We start from the raw sequence: 22283 nt of genomic DNA on the forward strand, positions 1-22283 counted from the left end.
GTGTCCCTAGTAATGTATAACGTAATGATACCACCAATTAGAGAACAGTGACTTATCGACTCAACCAATGACACAAAAAACCTGTACGAGCAGTCTAGAGTCTTTATCGTTCCTATTAAGTTCAGAAAACCAATCTCAGCCACCCCTATATGAATCATTTATTTCTAACATACTGGCTTTATATACCACCAGTCAGACAAACCACATCGTACCAATAAAATATGAAAGAACATTTGTACAAGAATTAGCCAAATGTGGCTATGAATGTGGGAGACTGTAATTGATATACAGGGTGTAATTCAAGAATGGTAAATCGTATAATAACAGTTCATAGGTCAAAACAAAGTTAATGATAAGAGGAACGCAAATATGAATAGTTTAGTTACTTAACAATTATACAATAAAAACTACATGTATCGTATTAGTCCAGAAATAGATCCCAAAAGTTACCATTCATTATTCCCATCGAGACACAACATTTACTAGTCTAATTATTCAGTTAATTGTTCTTTGTCAATTACTTTCAATCATATAATCCATAAGCCTTCATGTCTGTGTACAAGATCTTTTTTGTAAGTTTTGATAATGAAGTGTCTAACGAAAGCACTTACTTAACATCAACACAGAATATAATAGTGCTAGCTGAAAAATTAATTGTATGTTATGGTTATAATCGTGGAAATAATGGGGAGAGATTCTCTTTCAGTTTTACAGCTTCAGATGTATATTTTGATTGAAAATAAAAACTACATGGAATTTGTTTTTTTCTGAAGAATCTTTTATGAACTTTCAACTTGGAACTGATAACTGATTTATCAGACAAGCTTGGATAGATTACCTGGTATCTCATTCTCGTATGGTAGATGAGAGATGTAGGTAAAAGAAGGTAACTTCTTAAGCACTCTTAGTCTTTTTACTTAATATAGTTGGTTTACGTGGCATTACAATTTATTATTCATCCAATCAAGAAAATGGCCCCCAAATGCCCTGGTACGACCGAGGGTGGGGAGAGTCCGCCCTCCCTCTCGAAATGCTCTCACATGGCCACGCATATATAGCCTCTGCCAGGGAAATCCTACTCATTGCCTTCTCGTAGTGGGGGTGTTGCTTACGAAAATGAGAGGACGAAAAGCAAATGTCCGGTGCTAGAACCGGATTCCAAACCAATGGTACACATAGGCTCCAGTATGCTGAAGGAACAAATGGCGTATGAACCAATTGTTGGTCACCGGTTTCCATGGGACTGCATCTCCTTACGATGCTCCACTGCCTTGTGGATCAGACCTTTAGGTTGAAAGCTCGGGGAGTGGCTCCCTAAGAAAACCACCTGATTCGGTTTGGACACCCGGGCAGTATCACAGCCCTCACACATATCGAATGAGATTTGTGTGGCGCATGTGTATTATGTGCCTCCTTGTACCAATATCTATGTGTTAAAATAATAATAATCAAGAAAACAACTGATTGACTTTCTTGAATATTCGACTAGATGGTCGACAGATTTTGAACAGTTACTCATCGGTAATATTATCATAATTACCAATGTAGTTCTCTTGCAAGCAATGAAATTTCATAGATAAGCAGTTACTCAAATATCAATTTCAATATGATATCATCAGTGGAGTTCAACCGGGTCAGTTTTGAGATAGCAACTCACTGATGACAATAGTGGGTGTTTCGCTGAATTTCGTGGATTAGTTGAAATTAGACATTAACACCGCTGGATACCGACCAACTCAATGGTCTAATGGTTAAGCTCTCGCGCGCAAGACTGATAGGCCCTGGCTTCGAGTCCCGCGAGGTGGGGCCGTGAACGCGCACTGCTGAACAGTCTCACAACAGGACGAAACAGCCGTCCAGTGTTTCCAGGTACTGTGTGGTAGTCTAGCCCCTGTTGACTCATGATCTCAACTATTGAAATTACTACAATCTCCACAAAATCTCTTCTGACACAAACATAGTGATATATCAGAAAATAAAATAAGGTTATACCGTTAAGTATATTGAAATTCCAAGTATCAGATGAAGATGGTGTTTTGGTCTAAAAGTTATGGAGAAACAGTATAATGAAAATTGTTTAAGGGTCGAAAATTTGAATGATAATCATCCACTTGATAAACATGAAAAAAACTAAGAAAAAAATGCACGGTGATAATAACTGACTGCTGAGTAAGAAAAACAAAAAAAGGTTGGTGTGGATAGCTAGAATGAGTAATTCTATGAGCTGATTTTGCCTGAATAGTTCTGACTTAAACCTTTGAATCGTTAAATTGTCTACAATAACCAAGTTTGTTATTCGTACATCCTATGAGTTCACTCATTTGACTGTTGATAATTTTGGAAGATAAATCTTACTGAAGATAAATATTATTATTTCCCTTGAATCTTTTAAGACCGTTACGCAACGTGGTCTAAGCCATTTCGATAGATGCAGACTATTTGGTTAGGGTCCACGTCACTATCGTAAACAATGGACTGATGCACATATTTGCCTGGCTCTACATTGTAGCTGACTGACTGTTTCGTAACCTTCTTGTAGTACTCCAAGTATTCGAAAATTTTATAATGTGATCTTTTTGATTTCCAATAAACTGTTCACTATATGAACAATTGTACTTCATTAATGAATAATATCACTGGAAAGAAAACTTTCTTTCTCAAACCGTCTCTATTTCTTCTTCATTAACAATAACGAACCTCATTGTAAATTATTTATTATTTATAGATACCCTAGAAAGTACTTAAAAAATTATTGTACTGCAAATGTCCGGCGCTTTAACCGGGTTGGTGGACATAGAGAGTCCACCTAGAGGAGTTGGAAAACCCTCATTCCAAACCAATAGTGCATATGAGGTCCAGGATTCTGAAGGAAAAAAATGGCGTACGAACCAATCGTTGGTCACCGGCTTCCATGGGACTGCATATCCTTACGATGCTCCACTGCCTTGTGGAGCAGACCTTTAGGTTGAAGGCTCCGGATGTGTCTCTTCAAGAAAACCACCTGCTTCGGCTTAAGCACCCAGGCAGTATCCCTCCCTCAAACAAATCAAATGAGATTTGTGTGGCGCATATATATCTGGTGACCCCTTGTACCAATACCTATGTGTTCAAACAAACAAAACACTGTTTAACTTCATACAAGAATTATGTGTTCAATGTAAACTTATGCAGTTATATGATCAGTTCGACACGACTATGAATAAACAAATTCATCGAAAATGATTATGGAAATGAGAAAAGAAGAAGAAGAAAACGTCACAGTCAGTTCGTCAGCTCTTCCGTATCAAGAGTCGAACCCAGGTCACTTAAATAAAAAAATATTTTTATCGTGAAAGTTTTTGAATTTCTTGTGTTAAACTATTAATCTCATCACTTTGTAATTTAACTAATTGTGAAAGTTGTTTTAATTGTTTCGAATCAACAATTCCTAATGAACTTTGAATAGTTCCAATCTAAAAAAAAATTGAAGAAAAAAGGAAAGATTATAATAGTGCAAAATAACAATCATAATAAACAATAATGGTACTTTTCAAATGATCAATATGGATACAAAAAAAAATTAGGGGGTGGTAAATTGATTAAATAAAGCTTTAATAGATATTGTTTTTGTATACATAGTTCTCTTTATTATGATCAGTAGAGAGTAAGAATGAAGATTGGTGCACAATAATAAATGGACTCATTATGTTAGATACTTATCAGCTACTTACAATCGATCAGATTTTAAAATCAATATTATTACAGATATTGACATCTTGATAGTAATTACGAAGGTGATTGGAGATGAATCGATAATTATTATGATGTAGGATATAGATCAGACATCTGATCATTATCATTTAGGCATATTTCAGAAGATTAGAGTTTGATTATTACATAATCATCTAATGTTTGTTAACTCTATGAGTTCTAATCACTCTTTCAATGTTCTGGAAGTTTCCCTCTCAAACTTTATTCATTTATCCAAAACAAACAATTTTTAATGACCCTAATGAACTCTATTGGAATCTTTACTACATTATAATACACATAGATTCATCTCTAATCACCTTCGTATTTGTTATAAAGAGGTCAATATCTGTAATAACTTTGATTTTCAAATCTGATCGATTGTAAACAGCTGATGAGAACCTAACGAAATACAATGAATCCATTCATCACCTAACTTCATTTTGTTCTGTTTAAGATATTTTTTTAGATGATTATATGGAAATGAGATATTTTAGAAGCGTTTTTATCAATGAACCTATTTACTATTTATGTTCATCTTTAGATTGTTGCTAACTAATTCTAAATTTATATATCAGACTTTTATATCAAAAAAAGATTCTAATTCAGAATATACGGGGATTCGTTATTAATGATACGTCGTGAATATGCATGACATGTATTATGATGACGTGGTTTTTTGTTGGGGAGATCCAGAAAACTCCTCTAAAAAAAGCCAAGAAGGGCTCTGAGAACACTGAGAAGCATCTTATTAAAACAACGTTCATTAGAAACATCAAGGAAGTGAGAAGTCACATGTAGAGTTTCTGATTGGATGATTACTTATACTGCTACTATGTTTTGTAAAATTCCAGAATTTTCGAGGGACCCAAGGACATTTAAAATACTATAAAAACCCTAGATTTTGTTGTAAATAAAGAAAACTATGGAGTAAAATGTTTCATACATATTTCACGCCTTTTCTCTTGTGTTCAAGTCGCTGTGTAGTTCTAGCCTGAAGGTTACTAGAAGAGTTTAGGAACCAAATCTAGCGTTCAGTTAGCAAGACCTATCATGTTTGTAGTCGAATAATTATACAAAGTACTCTATTGACTTGTCAATATTTTGATTGACAATGAGTGAAAACTTCTGAATGGGAAGTCGATAGCTTACCATATACAGTAGTATTTGAAGTAGGCAACTCATAACCGGTTAAGCAATAAAATAAAATAGATGTTTTAATCAAGAACAAACATCAATTGAAGAGTTGCTGAAGATTAACAAGCATTAAACAAATATCTTGGTCTATTTTCGAAATCATCAACTAAAGAGAATTTTCAATATTGATATATAACGAAGAGGATACGGAGATAGTTATGACGTTTGGAACCATTACATATGCAAATTATTGTATATATTTTTATGATGGTGCTATATCGAGATAAACATTAGGCAAAAATAGGACTTTCGAAGTTAATATTTAAAGCTTTGTCGTATAATTAATGATTACTTAAATTATAATAACTCCACATGAAGCCCCTCTGGGGCTACTGCCGGTCCTAACCCCGGATAAAGAAGGAGGGTTGGGCATGGGGTTAGCGACACCATCCCGTAGAAAAAGAACTCGCTAAAAAACGCTAACCAGGAAAAAATATTCAAACTATTCATAGTCTGCCCTGGGTATCAAAAGGTCTTCATTTAGAAGAGTTATGACGCCTTGCGGCGAAAGCCGAGTTCCTTCGAAATTCACGAGACTGATGCCTCTTCTGACAACCAAAGCAACCATTTATTTCGGTATATGGAATGCTCGTACAATGCGGGAGACCGGAAGAGTCTTCCGAATTGCTGCAATTGCTAAATTATCATAGTCTTGTATTCTTCTACCTGTAATCTTTGACGCGGAATTGATCGTTGTATGTTTTACCTTTCCTAAATTATTGTTAATTTATTATGGTTCCATCATTCAGTTCTATTTCACTTATGACACAGTTACCCCCTCTCATTCCATTGTAATTTCTTAATTCTGTTAATGTTTGATCAGGAATTTGCTCTATATTATTGTGTGATTAGTGATTCACAACTTTGAATTGTATAGTTAGAAGTTGTTTGCTTGCTGATTTGTTCTCCGTTCGGTCTATCTGGTGAGTGAGAGTCGGAAATAGCATTTTGGACAAATAGTCATTTAGTGTTACTCTATGCTATTATCTCACATTTGTCGTCCAATTAGTTTACCGAAGGCCATTGGTACTACACAGACAATCTGGATGGGCTAATCATTAGTCGGACTAGATAAATACAACTCTTCTCCTATCTTAAGGTATAATCTTACGGGCCCCAAATAATCAAACAGTAAAATCTGTTTATTTTTGCGGACATAAAGTGATAATTGGATTGTTGCGTTTTTTATTCTGAGCATTGTAAGCTATCGGCTGACCCATAAATTATGGTTATACTCTCTTCATTCGTTATTGATCTATTAATCCTTTTCTACTTCATCTAGGGCATAGTTATGCGTATACCGTAATTTCCTAATTTTTACTAGGTAGTCAGAAATATACCCAATACCTGTGTGATCGATAATAAATTCTGCACACTAGGAATTTTAGCTTCTCGTTATGTTTTCTCAATGAATTGAAGACTGAGAGTACAGAAGAAAGTGCGTCAAAATTAGCTCATCACTACTCAAGGTTAATTTTTAGTGGGCGAAGAGTTATATTGTGATGGAGCTGAAATGTTTAGTCGTAATCGTGGTACAAAACTTATTATTTATATTTCACTAACTAATTCTTCAAGAGATATCATCAGTAACAGCCTACTGTGGGAAAGAACAAACCAGCTTCCAGCTGAAGAACAGATTAAGAAAAGGCATTGAAAGTGGACAAGACATACATTATGGAAATCATCAAACTGCATCACAAGGTAAGCCCTAACTTTTAGTCCTGAAGGGAAACGGAAAAATGGAAAGCCGAAGAACACACTACATCAGCAATTGAAAGTAAACATGAAAAAGATAAATAACAACCGGAAAGAACTGAAAGGGATTGCCCAGGACAGGGTTGGATGGAGAATGCTGGTTGGTTGCCTATGCTCCTCCATAAGGGGTAACAGGCTTAAGTAATTCTCCAATAACCGTGTTTTGTTTATCTTCTTGAAAACACATAAATATGTCTATAAATAAACACAACCAATGTTCACTTACTTTTGCACCATTTGCTTGATTTAAATCATTTTGTAATTGTTGATTTTCATTGAAAAGTGTTAATAATTTTGTTAAATAAACCGTATTTTGACGTATTTGTCCCATACATGAATCTCTTGCATCACGTATTTTAGCCTTCATTTATTATATTTAACCAAATTGATTAGAATAAGAATCATAGAAGAAAACAAACAAACAAATTATTATCAGTGTTCAGCGAATTCCATAAATAAAGTATCATAATTTTACTAGTATAGGGATTGTGCAGATTATTAAGTTTTTGATTGACATCATGAACCGATTGATACTAGACCACCGTTGGAAACCTTGGAGCACTGGACGGCCGTTTCGTCCTATTTTGGGACTCCTCAGCAGTACGCAACCACGATCCCTCTCGCAGCTCTCGAACACAGGGCCTTCAGTATCGTGCGTGAACGACTAACCTACTGGACCACTGAGCTGGCATCCAATGATGTTAATGTCTAACCTCAACTAATCCACGAAATTGCGCGACCATCTTCCATTGTACTGAGCTAGATACCTGTCTCTACCCGACACGGATTAGCTCCAGTGGTCACGGTTTTTCACTACAACTCCGAGAATTTTCTCACTAAGCTAGTCACTAGTGAGCACATGGTAATTATCAGTTTAGGGGTTGTGGAGATTGTTAAGGTTTTTGATTGATATCATGAACCGATTGATGTTAGATTTGTTTATCCTTTTCAGTATTGAAAATCCACGTGAAGCTGTGATCGATGGATTATGACTAAGTCGGATGAAAGTCAGTCATCCTGTTATAGGGATTAGAAGGTGGTTGAAAAATATCATGAACTGATTGAAGCTAGGAAATATGAACTATTGGATCCAAATTAATTGAACAACAAAAGATTTGAAGGTTGTAAGTCCAGTCTTTAGTAAGATCGTAAATGGGCAATGCTGAGGAGCCTCATATTAGAATGAAACTACTGTCTAATGCCCCAGAGTTTTCAATAGTTGTCTGATTGAAGTTAATTCATGATGTACACCATAACATTCAGCAGTTTCGACAAATCCTTTACACTTTATTTGCAAGATTGTAACGATTCCTGATAAAAACATAAATGGCGAATTGTTTGTTATAGTTTTGTAGGAATTAAATCTGAAACCATTAAACAACAATATGCACTAAACATCTGTTTCATCTTTGTATGGGACTAAATACTTGCTCCCAAATACCCTGGTGCGGCTGACACTGAAGAGAGTCTAAATGATCGCACATGGCCAAGTGCATATAACCACTATCAGAGATATCCTACTCATTGCCTTCTCGCGCCACAGGTGTTGTTTAAGAGATTGAGAGGATGAAACGTGAATGTCCAGCGCTTTAACCGGGTTGGTGAGTATGGAGGATCCACCTAGGGAAGTTGGAAAATCCTGTTTCAATCTCAACTCCTGAAATGGCATTAGATGCACACACTATCGACGAGTCCTACACTAAGATGGCAAGAATATTCAATGCTTCTTGATTGTTCCTGGAACTCAGAAAGTAATAATTATCATCTAGAGTAATTTATAATTGAAAAAAAAACACAACAAATACTAACCTCTATATTCGCTTCTTCTTTTGTGAATTCCTCTTGTAGTGCCAACATTTTTGTTGTTAAATCTTCTAGTTTAGGATTTACTATAACACTTTCCATTTTTTCAATATCATCTATTCTACCAAATTTATCATTCATTTCTTTATCACATAAAGCTGATAATTTCTCTATTTCTTTCTATTATGGAGAAAATCAAGTTTGTTAGAAAGTTATACAATGAATGGTAATAATAATTCTATTTAGAAAACATACTCAAATGTTTATATATTTCCTTTCTAACAGATTACGTGGTGTATACTACTTATATCGACATAAGTAGTATATAACATGAGTCAGGAATAGGATATATCTAGTAGCAGAAGATTGAGAAGATCAAGAAGAGAAGAACAAAAACAGAAAAAAATTGATATGGAAATGTAAGAATAATAAAATCTGAGACAATTCATGAACTTAGTTACGTGAGTTTTATCCTGTTTTTTGGTCGTTAATGAGCACTTATGAACAATCGTAAACTAGAATAGGTAACCTTCTAATTAATTAAACAAATCTCTACAAAATATTTGAGTAAGTGTTATGTACCGACAAGAATAATGAATGATAACTTTTGGGATCCATTTACGGACCAATCGATGAATGCCGTATATTTAGGTCATCCAACTGTAATCTGTTATGTCCCAATAAACATAATGAATGGTAACTTTTGAGATCTATTAATGGACTAATACTATGTGTATACTTTTATTGTATAATTGTTAAATAATTAAACTATTCATACTCATATTCCTCTTATTATAAACTTTATTTTGACTTATGAACTATTATTATACGATTTACCATTCTTGAGTTATGCCCTGTCTATTAGTCACTGCCTCCCACATTCACAGCCACATTTGGCCAAATTTCGTGCAAATGTTATTTTCTGTTTTATGCTACGTTGTGGCCTGTATAAATATGATGATTCATATTGCAGAGGCTGAGACTGATGTTCTGAACTTAACTGGCTGGGATAGGCGGAAAGCAGGACCAATCAGGACTCTAGGCTGCTCGCACGTGTTTTACGCGTCCTCAGTCTGATCGATAAGTCACTGTCCTCTAATCGGTGATCACAAGTTATAACAGTAGGTCGATTTCTTTTAATATATATACCGATTGTTTTAAATGTTTTCATCCTTCAGTAATAGTTTTTGTTATATCCTAGTGAAGATCAAACTATAGGTAACTTTTGAGAATTCTTCATGGACATATACATATATTCTTATTGCATAACTATTCAATAACTAGGTTATCTATATCTATATTCCTCTTATCATAAGCTTTGTTTTGATCTATAGACTATTATTATACGATTTACTGTTCTTAAGTTATGTTCAGTTTATTCATTATAGTCTCCTTTAATCACAGCCACTTTTATGGCTTGATCTTGTATAAATGTTATTTCCTATTTTGTGGTACGATGTGGTCTGTTTGGTTTGCATATAAACTAAGCATGTTTGAAATAAATGATTTGTATAGTGGAAGCTGTTATCGATGTTCTGGACTCAACTAGTAGGCTTAGGAGAACAATGGACCAGTGGGGACGCTAAGCTTCTCATACTGGTCAATGCGTCATTGGTTTAGCACAGTACTAAGATTGTCTAAGTTGTAGTTCGATTAACGAATAAGTCACATGATAATTAATAGGGATTATTGTCTATAGTTTATACTTTATGATCATCAGACTTATCAACAAGATTATTGGTTGAATTATGGAACTTTTTGAATCAATATCGAAGTGTGTATTCACTAAATTGGTTTTCTGTCAAATAATTGTAAATCTATAAATAGTATTTTGAATTGTAAAGCAAAGTTTAGTCTCTGTGTTAAGTACTATTCGAGTATCCGATCTACTGGTATTATAATCTCGGTCACTCGAACAAGGCTTGTTATATTATTTATTGTATTAGCGTAGTATACCTCAGATGGGGAGAGAGAGAAATATATTTTAAATCATCCATTACATCAATAATAGTTGAACTCATGAGTCAATTAAAACTGGACCATAATGGAAAACAGCTGACAGACTCGTTCGAAGTAAAGACCGGTGTCAGGCAAGCTTGCTTACTCTCACCCTTTCTCTTTCTCCTGGTGATCGACTGCATCCTGAGGACCTCAAAATCTGAGGAGAAGGATGGGATGTCGTGGATATCTAGGATACATCTGAACGATCTAGACTTCACAGGTGATCTGTCTCTTCTATCACACACGCAAAAACAGATACAGATAAAGACGACCAATGTATCAGAAGACTCAGCAGCAGTAAGTTTCAATATACACAAAGGGAAAAGCAAGATTCTCCGATACAACACAGTATTCAACAATCGGATGACATTTGACAGAGAAGCTTTGTAGGATGTAAAAGTCTTTACGTATCTGTCAGCATCATTGATGAAAACGGTGGATGTGATGGCGCAGATTGGCAAAGCAAGAGCAGGGCATCTGGAACTCAAAACAACTGTCTGTCAATCAACACCAAGGTTGGGATTTCTCAATACAAATTTCAAGACACTTCTATTGTACGGGACGGAAACTTGGAGAACTACAAAAGCCATCATCCGGAAAATACAAGTGTTCATTAACAGTTGTCTATGCAAAATATTTCGGATCCTTGGCTAGACACCATCAGCAACAACCTACTATGGAACAAAATAAACCAGATTCCGGTTGAGGACGAAATCAGGAATAAGTGCTGGAAGTGGATAGGACACACACTGAGGAAAGCATTCAACTTCGTCACAAGTCAAGCACTAACTTGAATCCCTCAGTGCCAAATGAGAAGCGGAAGACCAAAGAACACATTACACCGAGAAATGGAGACAGGCATGAGAAGAATGAACAATAATTGGATAGAGCTAGAAAGGAAGGCTTAGGACAGAGTGAGTTGGAGAATGCTGGCCGGCGGCCTATGCTGCTTTGGGAGTAACAGGCGTAAGTAAGTAAGCACCATGGAAAACCTGGAAGTAATGGACGGTACTGGATGCACAATAAACATCAATAATAGTCGTACTAAAATTATGCCGATAATTATTTGGTTCTTTCAGATTGTTTTAGATGAATGTTATATTAATCTGTTCAATAAATATATAAACTGGGGTTTGTGAAGCGTAAGTTTTACATAATTCAGGACAAAAATTACGTTATGATTTTTAAAAAGTTTCATTTCCATGTTTTAAAGTATCTTTAAGAGTTCTAAGAAGTTAGTGTCATTAATCGACATGTTGTTTCACACATTTTCGTATTCTCGCTATCTCACTGACACCCTCGTATTAGGGCCTTGTTATTCAGTTAGCTAAGCTTCCTGAGTGGAGAGTTATTTTACTCAGTGTTTGAATTAGGCTTTCAGAACATGCAGATAATCACTGCTGAATATGCAAGCGAATAGTTGTAATGTCACAGGAAACAATTAACACAGCATATGACTTACATAATCTTTTGTATCTTCATGTCGACATCAGCAATCACCGGCTAATGTGCGAGCAGAAATCCACAGTGTCCAACAACGGGAGTATCACGAATAGGAGAATAATCTTATATAGATTATTGATTTTAATTAATTAGTTACGTTTATTATCACCAATGTGCATAGACCGCCGACCAGCATTCTCCAACTCACTCTGTTCTAAGTCTTTCTTTCTAGCTCTATCCAATTATTGTTCATTCTTCTCATGCCTGTCTCCATTTCTCGGTGTAATGTGTTCTTTGGTCTTCCGTTCCTCATTTGACATTGAGGAATTCAAGTTATTGCTTGACTTGTGTGTCCTATCCACTACCAATGCTTCTTCCTGATTTCTTCCTCCACTAGAATGTGGTTTGTTCTCTCCCATAGTAGGTTGTTGCTGATAGTGTCTGGCCAACGGATCCGAAGTATTTTGTTTAGACAACTGTTAATAAACACTTGTATCTTCTGGATGATTGCTTTCGTAGTTCTCCAGGTTTCAGTCGCATGCAGTAGAACTGTCTTGACATTCGTATTGAAAATTCTGACTTTGGTGTTGATTGACAATTGTTTTGAGTTTCAGATGTTCTTCAATTGTAGATATGTAAATTGTTGATCACATTGTCTGATATCTTTTGCTCATGTCTCATATTTACTTATTCATTCCCTACCCCAGGGTTTCAACTTAATGTCTTATTAATAGAATCATGTTTACTTCGTAACTTTGATTGCATATATATCTGACAGGACATATATCTGTGTATATAGAGTCAAAGTTATAATTTATCGGGACAAAATGAAAGAATGACTACCATACTATGTCAATAATGGGGAGGAATTTTGACTTGAAATTCTCCACAACCCCTATACTGATAATTACCATGTGCTCACTAGTGACTAGCTTAGTGAGAAAATTCTCGGAGTTGTAGTGAAAAACCGTGACCACTGGAGCTAATCCGTGTCGGGTAGAGACAGGTATCTAGCTCAGTACAATGGAAGATGGTCGCGCAATTTCGTGGATTAGTTGAGGTTAGACATTAACATCATTGGATGCCAGCTCAGTGGTCCAGTAGGTTAATCGTTCACGCACGATACTGAAGGCCCTGTGTTCGAGAGCTGCGAGAGGGATCGTGGTTGCGTACTGCTGAGGAGTCCCAAAATAGGACGAAACGGCCGTCCAGTGCTCCAAGGTTTCCAACGGTGGTCTAGTATCAATCGGTTCATGAACTCAATCAAAAAGGTCTATTACATGTATCTTTGAAACGGCATTAAAAGAATAGTCAACAGAATCTTCCATTTATCGATAACTAGTATATAAATATATATAAAACTCCGCCTGGGGCCCCTCTGAGGTACTGCTGGTCCCAAAGCCCAGATATAAGAGGAGGGTTGGGCATGAGGTAAGCGACCCCACCCCTCAAAACTAACCTGAAATAATTTTTTATATTTCTGTAACATAATATGATGTGTTCTTGCTTGGTTTCTTTCAATTCTTTGTTGTTTCTGCTCTAATTCTAATTCATGAATACGTTTTTGTAATGAATACAAATTCTGCTTTAAAAATATTAAACTATTTGTCATATCCGATGGAATAGAATGTTGAGCTATTTGATCTAATCGTAATATAACAACAATTTCCAATTCATTCAATTTACGTTGTTTTTCTAACTGAAATAAACAAACAAAGAAATTGAAACTATCAAACAAATAGAAAGAAGGTAGATGATAGAATGAGTGTGTGTTACAGACCAAGTATAATTTCGGTTATAAGTATACTTTTGTTCACATAAGTGGATTAATAAAGTCTCCAGATGATCTGATACGGCTGAGGGTGAGGAGAGTTAGCTTCCCCTCTCGTAATGATCTCACATGGTCATGCATATACAGTCATTGCCAGGGAAGTCCTACTCACTGACTTTTCGTGGCGGGGGTGTTGTTTATGAAAGTGAGAGGACGAGAAGCGAATGTCAGGCGCTTTAGTCAGGTCGGTCAATACAGAACGTCCATCTAGGGGAGTTGGAAAACCCTGATTCAAAACTAATGGTGCACAAAGACTCCATGATCCTGGTGGAACAAATGGGGTGTGAATCTATTGTCGGTTATCGGTTACCATTGGACTTCATCTCGTTACGTTGCTCCATTGCCTTGTGGACCAGACCTTTATGTCGAAGGCTCCGGGTGTGGCCTGCTACGAAAACTACCTGATTCAGTTTGGGCACCCAGTCAATATTACAGCTAACACAATTCAAGTGAGATTTGTTTGACGCATATGCATTCGGTGCCCCTTTGTTCCAATATTTATGTGTTCAAATAAATAAATTAATTAATTAATAAACCAGTCTAGAATGTAGTATCTAAAAGATCCTAAATCATAAAGTAACGTAAATTAAACCATGGAAATTTAATTTTCAATAGTTACCAAGAAGGATTGTTTTTTCTGGTTAGCGTTTCCTTAAAAATGTTAACTCCCAAGGATGGAGTTACTGACCTAATGCTCAATCCTCCTCTTTTCCATGTGCTTGGGAGCTGCAGTAACCGTAGAGAGGCTACTGGCGAACTATACTATAATGTTGTACATGAAGGATAGCTCACAGATGTATTCCAAGTGAGGACCGGTGTCAGACAGGAATGCTTACTGCCCCCTTCTTTTTCTTCTGATAGTTTACTAGATTATGTAGGCCTCCACATCTGAGAGGAAGCACAGAATACAATGAACAGCTTGCATCCAACTAGACGATTTAAACTTCGAAGATGATCTAGCTTTAATATATCTTCTGCTAATGTTCTGAAACTTTCCCGTAGTAAGCGACAACTTACTGATAAGAATGAATTTAGATTCTAAGCTTATTGATATTCTTTAAGTAGATAGTTTTCAAAATCATTTGAAGACTAATATTTCTTTAAAGACAATGATTTCGAAAAACCTGATATTCCGGTTGTACAACTGACATTTGATGGATACAAGTTGCATAATTAGTTGTGGAAACACTAAAGAAGATTTGTAACTTAAGGTAAAAATTTCGATTATGTTACTTTTTCTAAGCATCATGAAGTGTTCATTGACTTTCCAAACAACATCATCAACAAAGATCTCACCTTGCAATATCTGTAATTAATAACAATAAGTTTAAATACTTGGTACTTGAGTTACACAATTCATTTCATAAAGGTTGATAATACCAATAAAGTGACAGAACCGTAGTATGCACAGTAGAATTCAAGCCCGAGAATCAACAGTTGAATCACAAAGATATTGAACAGACTATGAGTTACAGCCCAGCAAAAGAATTATCATTGCAAGGAACACCCTTCTTTAAAAAAAAACATATTCTTAAAAACGTTGATATGCTTAAATTACTCTTTACCTGAAATGCTTCCAATTCATTTTGAGCTTGTTTTAATGTTGTTTCAACAACACGTTGTTTTTTAGTAAATATATCTAAATCTTTACGTAATATATCTAATGTTTTCTTTTCTTCAGTCATTTCTTCTTCAACATCTAGACGTTTCTCTCTAATTAAACAAGTACGTTCAAAATCTTCCATTGGACAACCTGGTGGACATGTATCTAAATCCATAATAACAACATCTTCATTTTCATCATCTATTTCTTCGTAACTGGAATCATCATCATCATCTGATGATGATGAAGAAGATTCTTCTGATTCATCTTCAGAACCTTGAGATTTTTTTGAAAAAATAGTTGAAACAAAATAAATCTAGTGGTATATAAATTTTATTCAGACGACTGTTAGTATCTCTGTATTTTCCCCCAACTACCCTGGTACAGCCGAGAGTAGAGAGAGTCAGCTCTCTCTCTCTCTAAATGCTTTCAAACGACCACTTGCATATAACCACTGCCAGGGAAGTCCTACTGATTTCCTTCTCGCAGCGGGGGTTTTGTTTACGAAACTGAAAGGACAAAAAAGCTAATGACCGGCACTTTAACCGGGTTGGTGGACATAAAGAGTTCACCTAGGGGAGTTGGAAAACCCTGATTCAAAACCAATGGTGCACAAAGACGGCAGGATCCTGAGGGAACAAATGACGTATGAACCTATATTTCGTCACCGGCTACCATGAGACTGCATCTCCTGATGTTGCTCTACTGCGTAGTGGATTAGAACTTTAGGTCGAAGACTCTGGGTGTGGCCACCTAAGAAAACCACCAGCTTCGATTTGGGCACCCGGGAAGTATCCCAGCCCTCACACAAATCAAATGATTTATGTGGCGCATATCTATTCGCTGCCTCCAGGTACCAATGTTTGTGTTTAAATTAATAAATATATAAATATCGTTGTATTTAACCATGGATCGTAAGGATTTCACTGTTGTATCCTTCAATCTTTATAAACTCACCTCCATATGAATCAGCTACTGGTAATATTGTCTGGAATGACAGTGTAAGTTACTAAACACGCTAACAAAACTATCCCTTAAACCAACCTGTTTACTAAAAAATCACTGTGATGTGCCGTTATTATTTTGGCAATCTATCTAAATGAAACCAACGAACAAATGATTGTGATAAATAAATAAATGCGTATATTCGCAGTATTCCAGTGTCAACAAAGAAATCTACACTAAATGATTACTGACGCGTGATCAATGTCATTTTGCTGATTCTTTAGCTTGTTAGGCACATTCCAACTCAATTGACAAGATTTCATGAGCTTCAAAAGTCACTTAAATGATGACAGTGATTAGTACAAAATGTTGTTGCATTTATGTTATCCCTCATTTTTACCAATCAATGAATCTGTTAACGTCCAGCGTTGGTTTACACCGATTAAACTTTATTTCAAGTGGATATTTTGAATTGTTTTCTTTATTGAAATACAGTATGTATTTACAACGGGTTATTATAATGAGTAAATGGTAAATGTGTGATCAACAGTTTAATTTTATAGCAGTCTAAAGACCAAACAAAATAAAACTGGTCACAACTCTTTGGTCAGTCAGTTACAACGTAAGACCAGGCAAATATATGCATTAGTCCAAGTTGTCACATCTGGTTAGCACAGCAAGATGAACACCGGATTCATACAAGTAGTTAATTCAATAATAGTATTATATAAAAGAAAGATTGCATATAAGGATATAGTACAGGAAGAAAGAATTAGTTCGTAGAAGAATATGAAGCGATTTGAATCTCTTAGTTTAAGGAAGGATAGAGAGTGTATACACCTACGCCATTGTGATCGATTCTGAGCCATGTCACCAAGAGTCTCCAACCATTGGTTACGATAGTCACTCGGAACCTAACCAAGTAGTTTGCATCTGCCAACATGGCACAGACCAGAAGTGAGTGACTTTAAGCACTGATGCCACATTTTGGTTTGGCCGCCCCTAACTTTCTCCCGAATATCCCCAATACTATTCAGCATTGCACGTCGTGGTAATTGGTATTCAGGCATACGTAACACGTGGCCCAACCATCTCAGTCGATGAAGATTCACAACCTCATCAAATGATTTACCATCATTCCCTAATAATCTGCGTCTAACCTCACTCTTACTTACCCGGTGATTCCAACAGATGCGAGTAATATTTCTAAGACATCTGTGGTCAAATACTAGTAACCTACGAGTATCTTCTACTCTTAATGGCCACGTTTCGCAGCCGTAAAGTAGAACAGAACGACCTGCCGCTCAGTATATTCATAATCAAATCTTTGATCAGCTAATGTAGATAATTTCAACAGTTGAGATCATGAGCCAATTGAAGCTAGACCACTTTAGAGAACCTGGAGGCACTGGAGGGCCGTTTCGTCCTATTGTTGGACTCCTCAGCAGTGCGCACCCACGACCCCGCCTCGCAGCATTCGAACCCAGAACCTATCGGTCTCGCCCCAGGCGCTCAACCAACTAGATCACTGAGCCTGCCGGCATCCAACGGTGTTAATGTCTAACTTCAACTAATCCACGAAATTGAGCGACACATCCACCACTGTCATCAGTGAGTTACTACCTCAGTCCTACAAGAGTTCAGTTGAGGGTTGTATAATTCAACGCTAAAGTCTCTAACTATGACAATATACAAGGGTTGGTTAAAATCTCCCTCCTCCTTACCTTAAATTATCCCACTAATTTAAGAAGATATTAGAATGTATAATTGATCTGCTACAATTTACCTGAATGAATTAATTCTTGCTTCTTTCGTTTAATACGTTTTTTAAATACTTTTGTAAGAAATTCTATAAATTTATGTGAATCATCTAAACTTGTTTTAAATTCTTCATGAATTTGATGTTCACGTTCAGAAAGACGTTCTAGATCTTTCTTTTTTTGTTCAAGTTTCAAAGTTAATTCATTTACCTTTAAAATAAAATTAAGAAAAAGGAAATGAAACGATTATCAGAAAGGGATATTTTGTAGAGATTGTAGTAATTTGAAAATAGTTGAGATCATGAGTTAATTGAAGCTAAATCACTATGGAAAACCTGGAACCATTGGATAGCTGTTTCGTCCTGGTATACAACTCATCAACAGTACGTATCCACAATCCCTCCCTGCAGGATTCGAACCCAAAAACCTGTCGGTCTCGTACGAGTACGTTTAAACTTTAGATCAATAAACCGGTATCCAACGGTGTTATTGTTTAACTTCAACCAATCCATAAAATTGAGTCACTGTCCATCATTGTCTTCAGTGAAATTGTTAGTGATCATTTTTTCCAACTAAAACACCCGTTAAAATTTTATTGTCAGCTGATCTTTACTTCAAATGAAATTGTTAAGTTTTAAAATAGAACAATAAAATAAGAATCTATATTAATAGTATAGTAGAGGAGAACAACAATAGGGAGAATCGACTGCATTTGAACGTCTTAGTAAAATCTGAGAACCATATAGTAAATAGTAAATAGTGCAAAATGTTAATCAGTCATCTCAGACTTTATTGTTTTTTTCCGTTTCCACACCATTCATTCTCTGTTCTTGTTCCTTTCTTTTCTTCGATCTTCTTAACCTTCTGCTGCTAAGTCCTACTTTTTCGATTGATGATAGATACTATTTATGTCTGTTGACATCAGGAACACACACCACACTACGAGATATTCATTAATTAACCCATTTTAGATATGAATTGAATGAAAAGTCAGCGAATAAGTTCTTAATCATTAAGATCAACATCAAATGTATGAATTGTGGTAGGTTGATTTTTCATTTAATGAAGATAGAAGTCAAGTGTCTACACAGTATGAAGTGGTAGATATAATTCATAGCTCAGATGAATCCTTTAAGATGACAAGTGTTTCGAGGTGAATAGTTTAATTATATAACTTTAGCTATCGTTCTAGACAGAATTGTTGAACCTTTAAGCTTTTGTAGTGAACCAATTACTTTCAGATTATAATGTCCGGATACCATCAGCAACAGCTTACTGTGTGAGAGAACAAACCAGTTTCCAGCTGAAGAGGAAATTAGGAAAAGATGATGGAAATGGATAGGACATACATTATGGAAATCACTAAACAACATCCCAAGGTAAACCCTAACTTGGAATCCTGAAGGGAAACGGAAAAGTGAAAAGCCGAAGAATACATTACATCGAGAAATAGAAGCAGATATGAAGAAGATGAATAACAATTGGAAGGAGCTAGAAAGGATTTCCCAGGACAGGTTTGGATAGAGAATGCTGGTAGGCGGCTTATGTTCCTCCATGTAGGAGTAACAGGAGTAAGTATTTGAATTCAACATATTCAACTTGTTCAACTTACCTTATTAGTAATATCTTGTTTTTCTTCTAATCTATTTTTCATTTTTTCCATTAAAACATATTCAGATTTTTCAAATTCTTTTAATAAACAATATTCATTATATAATGTACATTGATATAATTCAGAACGTTTTAATAATACACCTAATTGATAACGTTGATGACGGAATAAATGAATTTCTCTATCAAAACAACGAACTAGTCGACTAGCTAATTGTAATAAATGATTACGATAATAAATTGCTTTAATACATTTTTGTTCTTCATATTCCATTTCTAACGATGGTAACATTGTACTACTTTGATTGATTTCACTGAAAATACACAAAAAAAAGAAACAAATGAGAAAGAAGTAAAATGGACGAGACTCTAATTTATGGATGAGCCAATCAGAAGCGTTTGAGGAATTTCAAGGTCACGGAGCCAAGTTCAATACCTGATGCTCGCATACGATCGGTTTACAGCGAATTTTAGAGAAGAGATGATTATTGAGCGGCTACAAGAGCTGAGACTACTAAGAAGTTCCTGTACCTGTGACTGCGGTTATCAAATGACTGCAGTATAGTGTGCAGACTATCGTGATGAGATTGTATTTCGTTGTTGTTTATGTTGGAGAAAAAAGTCTGCTCGAACGAGGACTTTCTTCACTCGATCGCGACTGAGACCGAGGCAAATCATGATGATAGTTGCAAATTGGATGATAAAGACTCCAGTAACACTGACTGCGGCGTTTGCAGATGTTACTGAAACTTCAGCCGTCCAGTAGTATGAGTATTGTCGTGATATATGTGCACTTAAAATGACACGTCTACACGAATCATTCGGGGGAGTCGGAAGTATTGTGGAAATAGATGAAACAGTAGTGCGAAAGCGAAAATACAACAGGGGACGTAGTATCGAGGAAGATTGGGTAAGTAGCACTTCCGTAAATGTACTTGACATATACTTGGAATTTATGATCGCTCAACCCAAAAGGGGCATTTTCAGAGGGTCAATAACCGGCAAGCAAGCACAATAATACCAATTATACAGGAATATGTGCGGCCGGGCACTACGATATATACAGATGATTGGAGAGAGTATAGATGCCTTCATAGACTTGGGTATGTCCATCATGTCGTAGTGCATAAACGCCATTCTTTAGACCCTACTACGGGCGTTCATACTAACAACATTGAAGCTATGTGGCCGAGACTGTAGGAATTTTTAAGACCGTATCACGGCTCCAGAGGATGACTATTATGGAGCCATATGGACGAGTTCCTATATCGTATGCATTATGATTTTAGAACATCTGAACCTTTATCAAACCTTACCAAGTTTTTAAATCATGTAGAAGAAGAATATCCACTTTAATTCATCAGTCTCTTATAATATATTTTTACTTCATACTAACTGTCTTCTGATTGGCTAATAATTGTCAAGGTTAATTGAGATTCTTTCAAGGTTGGTCCATAAATTAGAGTCTCGCCAAAAAATGTGTTATGATCAAAGATCATGTCCTATTATGTTAATATTTATTCACAGTTGATTGATCACTGGATGAGTGATGATCAATGTCATGTATCAAATCGTTTTTAGTGCAGATCGATCAAGTTGCAATGTGACCACTATCCTGGGTGACTTGACATTACGTGCAACTATATTGAGGTAAGATGGTGGTTGGAGGTAGTTAACAGTAAACCCTTGGACCTGAGTTTTGTGCTGGTGAGTGGCCTATGCTCTTCCACGAGCAGTAACAAGCATAAGTAAGTAAGTAGTCTTTTAAACTGTAATCTTCTAATCTAATCAATAGTGTAATTAGTCAGTCAGCTACAACGTAGGACCAGGCACAAGTTGCCATACCGCATTAGCACAGCAAGATGGACATCGGATTCATACAAGTAGTTAATTCAATAATAGTATTATATAAAAGAAAGATTGCATATAAGGATATAGTACAGGAAGAAAGAATTAGTTCGTAGAAGAATATGAAGCGATTTGAATCTCTTAGTTTAAGGAAGGATAGAGAGTGTATACACCTACGCCATTGTGATCGATTCTGAGCCATGTCACCAAGAGTCTCCAACCATTGGTTACGATAGTCACTCGGATCCTAACCAAGTAGTTTGCATCTGCCAACATGGCACAGACCAGAAGTGAGTGACTTTAAGCACTGATGCCACATTTTGGTTTGGCCGCCCCTAACTTTCTCCCGAATATCCCCAATACTATTCAGCATTGCACGTCGTGGTAATTGGTGTTCAGTCATACGTAATATTTTATGATAAAATTGATATGAAATTATTTACTTAACTCATTAGTATACTACAATAGATTTTTATGAAATAATAATAAAGAATAAACAAACTTACTTTAAAAAAGAAGAAAGTTGTTTTTGTAAAATCTCCGTGAATGGAATTCGAAGTAAATCGAACGTTTAACCTGTCAATCTGGTTTAAACTATCTCCTTGAAAAAGCTTAGACCAAATTGTCAAACAAAACGTTGGATTTACTTCAAATTCCATTCATTGTGACTTTACAAATACAACATTCTCCCTATTTCTGATGTTACGCATCAATTCACACTTCACTTCTATCTGAAATTTATGCTGATGATGTTATT

General features: G+C 35.9%; 1 protein-coding gene across 1 annotated transcript in view; it reads right to left on the reverse strand.

Moving 5' to 3' along the window:
• Positions 1–1382: 1382 nt before the first annotated feature.
• Positions 1383–22283, reverse strand: part of WDR52 (Cilia- and flagella-associated protein 44) — an 80770-nt gene continuing 59869 nt past the window's right edge. Inside the window, exons 22-28 of the mRNA XM_051208158.1 lie at positions 19680–19992; positions 18094–18277; positions 15325–15638; positions 13388–13627; positions 8491–8664; positions 6908–7042; positions 1383–3452 (exon numbers count right to left, since the gene is read on the reverse strand). Coding sequence (XP_051065942.1) covers positions 3324–3452; positions 6908–7042; positions 8491–8664; positions 13388–13627; positions 15325–15638; positions 18094–18277; positions 19680–19992 — 1489 coding nt within the window. The 3' untranslated portion in view covers positions 1383–3323. The remainder of the gene's footprint in view (positions 3453–6907; positions 7043–8490; positions 8665–13387; positions 13628–15324; positions 15639–18093; positions 18278–19679; positions 19993–22283) is intronic.

The sequence above is a fragment of the Schistosoma haematobium genome, chromosome 4 (genome assembly GCF_000699445.3).
Source record: "Schistosoma haematobium chromosome 4, whole genome shotgun sequence".
NCBI classification, from domain to species: Eukaryota; Metazoa; Platyhelminthes; class Trematoda; order Strigeidida; family Schistosomatidae; genus Schistosoma; species Schistosoma haematobium.